We start from the raw sequence: 5201 nt of genomic DNA on the forward strand, positions 1-5201 counted from the left end.
GTGTGACTGTGTTTGAGAGAGTGTGTGTGAATGTGTGAGTGTGTGGTGTGTGTGTGAGAGTGTGTGTAACTGTGAAGGGGTGTGTGTGTGTGTGTGAGATTGTGTGTGGGTGTGAAAGAGAGAGAGTGTGTGAGAGATTTTGTGACAGTGTGTGTGACTGTGTGTGTGTGTGTGAGGGTGTGTGTGACTGTGTACTGGGACTGGGTGGAGTTAGGAGACCCTCAGCATCTGAACTGACCCAATGAGGTTGATTCTTAACTTGTTGTGCCAATGGCTGTTTGTTATTTATTGTCTTTAGGCTCTCGGCTGGACCATCCTCCTGGTTCTGATCCTGACTGCGTTCCTCTCTCGCTGCCTCAAGCCCTGTTCCAAATACGCCACCCACCTGCAGAGCAGGTACTGGAGCAATTACATCGACATCGAGCAGAAGGTGTTTGAAGAGGCTTGTTGTGAACACGCTCGAGGGTTTGCTCATCACTATGTCATCCAGTTTTTCGACAGCATGCAGGATGGATTCCAGACAGATTGCCATGCTAACCATGTGAGATGGGCTGAGGGAGACCCACTTCATGGCATCACAAACAAGGAGCAACTTGATAAACTCCTGACAGAGTGGTTCAACACTAAACCCCCACTGAATATCAGGCCTGTCAATCAGTACCGAGTGAATACTGACACAGGTACAAGCAGGAGTTCACCACAGCCTCAGCACCAACCCACAGCCCCACACAGCATTGTCAAACACACTGTGCTATAGGAGCACGTTTACCTCAGTCATGCCCACCTCTCTGACCAGCCCCCTCAAAAAAGGAGCCTTTACAATGCAACCAAACACTAAAAACAAACTCACTCCTTCCCCTACGGTAGTAACTATCACCTCCGCCGCTCCCTTCACACCACTGTATGGTCACTCTCTTGTAGATTAGTCTTCTGCACCAGTCACTCTTCTGCACCAGTCACTCTCCTGCATTGGTCACTCTCCTGCATTGATCACTCTCCTGAACTGGTCACTCTCCTGCACTGATCACTTTTCTGAATTGGTCACTCTCTTAACTGGTCATTCTCCTGCACTGGTCACTCTCCTAAACCGGTCACTCTCCTACTTTTCCTGATGTAGGGCTTGTGCCCAAAATGTTGATTCTCCTGCTCCTCAGATGCTGCCTGACCTGCTGTGCTTTTCCAGCACCACACTCTCGACTCTCCTGCACCGGTCACTCTCCTGTCTGTACTGGGGAGATAGGCACAAGCTGATAAATGGGAACTAGGAATGAACATAGGGAAAAAAGCAAAATAGAAAAGGAGCAAAACAGAAATAAAAAAAGAAGAGTGAGGAAGCTGAGGAAGGGGGGAAAAGAAGTCAATATATAATTTTGAATTTCTCGCACTCTTTCATAATTTCTGTCCTTCACTGTGTTTCTGTCTTCCATTGGCTAAAGAAAGTGAGATAACAAGGTATATATTCACAGCCAATGATGAGCTGACATACACAGGCTTGAACACTCCATTAACTCCACTCTCCTGCTGGGAAACAGACAGAGACAGTAAACAGGTGAGAGCACAGAGTGAGTCAGGGAGAGAGACGATTGGAAGGAGGTGAAAAAGAAGGAGAGATAGAGAGAGACAGAGTGTTTGGCAGGGAGATCTTGGAGACAGTTTGACATTTGTTTCCATTTGAACCATGTGCAAAGGTGACACAGCATGATGAACATGTCACAGCTCCCAGTAACACCCATTGGTCAGGATGATATCCCCAGTTCTGGCAGGGAGAGTGCTGAATTTTGGAGAATTTCATAATGACAATGTCACATTTCATTTCCGAATTCTATAATTCTTCATAATCTCTGCTTTCTGTATGAAACAATGTGTTAAACCTGACAATAAAGTCTACTAGGTGAAAGAAAAAACGCTATTGTTCGTGATTTAATCAAAATCACTATTGAGGGAACACTGGCCTGCTGGAGGGTCAGTACTGTGGGAACACTGCATTGTCAAAGGATCAGTAATGAGGGAGTGCTGCGCTGTCAGGTGTCAGTTCTGAGGGATTGCCACACTGTCAAAGGGTCATTACTGAGGGAGTGCAGCACTGTCAGAGGGTCAGTACTGAGGGAGTGCTGCATTGTCACAGAATCGGTACGAAGGGAGTGCTGCATTGTCAGAAGATCAATACTGAGATTGTGCTGTGCTGTCAGACAGTCACTACTAATGGAGTGCTGCACTGTCAGCGGGTCAGTACTGAGGGAGTGCTGCACTGTCGCAGGGTTGGTACTGTGGAAATGCCACTCTTTTGGAGGGTTAGTACTGAGGGAGTGCTGCACTTTCGGAGAGTTAGTACTGAGGGAGTGCTACTCTGTCGGAGAGTCAATACTGAGGGAGTTCCGCACTATCGGAAGGTCAGTATTGAGAGAGTGCTGCACTGTCAGAGGGTCAGTACTAAGAGAGTGCTGCACTGACAGAGGGTCAGTACTGAGCAAGTGCCGCATTGTCAGAGGGTCAGTACTGAGGAAGTGCTGCATTGTCAGAGGGTCAGTACTGAGGGAGTGATGCACTGTCGCAGGGTCGGTACTGTGGGAATGCTGCTCTTTCAGAGGATTAGTACTGAGGGAGTTCTGCACTATCGGAGGGTCAGTACTGAGGGAGATCTGCACTATCGGAGGGTCAATACTGAGGGAATGCTGCACTGTCAGAGGGTCAGTACTGAGGGAATACCATAATGTCAGAGGTCACCAGTCCTGACACAGGGTGATACTGCTGGATATTTGTTCCTTGTGCAGTTCTGTGTGTATAGGAAGTATCGTTAACTCACAAGTCTATCTTTAAATCAGTTGTATCTGTTACAAAATACTGTTCTCCGGTCAAAAATGGAAATTGTTGGAGAAACTCAGCAGGTCTAGTAGATTCTGGGCAGAGAGAAACAGAGTTGTGTTTTTGAGTGCGACATAACTGTTCTTCAGGAAGGTTTGTCATGAAGCTGTTCAATTGGTTTCTGATGGGGAAAGGATCGAGGGATATGGAGCTAACAGGTTGAGTGGGATTGAGCTACACCTATAAACTGATTGACTGATGCAACAGGCTCGGAACTCCTGAATAATGAGGGTGATGATGTGGTGATTCTAATACCTGCAGGTGTCCCAGGTCAATTTACATATGTTTGCATATTGACATTAAACATCAGTGTCACCTGTATGCAAACAGCTGGAGGTTACGACGCCTTGAGTATTGGAGCATATCATACACTCACCATTATCTGGCTCCAGCAGTTTTCAGATACAATGTCCTGTGCAGAAGAGACATGTACCAGAGTTTGTACACAGGGCACAGATTCCTGTACAGACAGCATGGATTCCTGTACACAGGGCAGGAATTCCTGTACACATAGCACAGAATACTGTATTCAGGGCAAGGATTGCTGTACACACAACATGGATTCCTGTACAAACAGCACGGATTCCTGTACACAGGGCATGGATTACTGTAACCAGGGCATGGATTACTGTGTACAGGGCATGGATTGCTGTACACATGGCATGGATTACTGTAGGCAGGGCACGGGCTGCTGGACCTACAGCAAGGATTCCTGTACAGACAGCACAGATTCCTGTACACAGGGCATGGATTGCTGTATACCAGGCATGAATTGGTGAACACACAGCACGGATTCCTGTACAGACAGCACCAATTCCTGTATACACAGCACAAATTTCTGTACATAGGGCATGGATTACTGTATACAGAGCATGGATTGCTGTACACATGGCAAGGATTACTGAGGGATGCACCTAATGAGGGATGTAAACTATTTGCTCCCAAATTTAGTAAGGCCAAGAATGTAACACAACAGTAATATCACTCGTTTAATAATCCTAAACACTAGGCTATTGCTGTAGGAGCTGTGGGTTCAAATCCTACCCCAGCATCTGATGGAATTTAAATTAAGGTAGATATAATCTGATCATGAAGTTTATTTAAAACCCATTGGTGCACCAAAGCCTCTTTGGGAAGGATATCTGCTGCTCTAACCCTGTTTGGCCTACATGTGACTCCAGACCTGAAGCGATGTGGTTGACTCTTAACGGAGTGACAAAGTATGTCACTCAGTTCAAGGGCAATTAGCTATGGGTAATCAATACTGGCCTTGCCAGCAATACCCACATGCCATAAAATAAAGAAAGTAAACGTTAGCATTGACGTCAGGAAGATGAGGTGGATACCTCAGCGTGATTTACGAAAGGAATTGGATGATTCTGAGCAGCAATGCAGCAGAAACATGAACTGAATTAAACCCAATTTCTTCCATCATCCATAACTTCCTCATGCTTTTGAGTTTTAACTGAATCAAACAGACACTATTTGCTGGCCAGCAAGTGTGTTTAATGAGAGGAAGGTGTATTTAATGGGAGAAAGGAGTATTTCATGGGTGGAGGGCATATTTACTGGAAGAACAGTCCATTACTGGATGTGGGGTGTTATTTATGGGATGGTGGGGGCATTTAAAGGGAAGGACAGACATCTAGTTTGAAATTCTTGCAATTTTATTGAATCAGATTTGATAAGTTGTGTCCGTCCATCGTGAAAGTATATCTTTAGAAATGAAAACAGGAAAGAATCTGTCATTTGTCATTGGGGAAGGTCATTTTAAATTATAGGGAAATTTCAAATCAGGAAATTGACTTTGTCATTCAAAGACTTCACATTTATTCAAGTATATTCAAATATGTTCCAATTTAAACAGGATTCAGTCAACAAATGAAATCACATCACGTTCCTCACACCCCCCCTCTCCAATTTCTCAACTTAAAGGTCTCCTCCTCAGAGAATAGGGGTTTTGGTTGGAATATTGTTTGGAACCTCCTTTGAGCAGAAGATTTGAATAGAGCTGTTTTTGTAAGGTGTGTTCAGGAGGGTTTCCTGACTCAGTACATTGACAGGCTGACGAGGGGAGAGGCCATTCTAGATTTGGTGCTTGAAAATGAGCCGGGGCAGGTATCAGATCTTGTGGTGGGAGTGCATTTTGGTGATAGTGACCACAACTGCCTCACATTCTACATAGCTATGGAGAAGGAGAGGATTAGGCAAAATGGGAGGATATTTAATTGGGGAAGAGGAAACTATGATGCGATTAGACATGAGTTAGGAAGCATGGATTGGGAGCAATTGTTCCACGATAAAGGCACTATAGACATGTGGAGACTATTTAAGGAACA

General features: G+C 45.1%; 1 protein-coding gene across 1 annotated transcript in view; it reads left to right on the top strand.

Moving 5' to 3' along the window:
* Window positions 1-1877, top strand: part of LOC122560978 (calcium homeostasis modulator protein 3-like) — an 8146-nt gene extending 6269 nt beyond the window's left edge. The window contains exon 2 of the mRNA XM_043712222.1: window positions 299-1877. Within this exon, the coding sequence (XP_043568157.1) occupies window positions 299-757 (459 nt within the window). The 3' untranslated portion in view covers window positions 758-1877. The remainder of the gene's footprint in view (window positions 1-298) is intronic.
* The last annotated feature ends 3324 nt before the right edge of the window (window positions 1878-5201 follow it).

This window comes from Chiloscyllium plagiosum, chromosome 22 (genome assembly GCF_004010195.1).
Source record: "Chiloscyllium plagiosum isolate BGI_BamShark_2017 chromosome 22, ASM401019v2, whole genome shotgun sequence".
NCBI lineage: Eukaryota > Metazoa > Chordata > Chondrichthyes > Orectolobiformes > Hemiscylliidae > Chiloscyllium > Chiloscyllium plagiosum.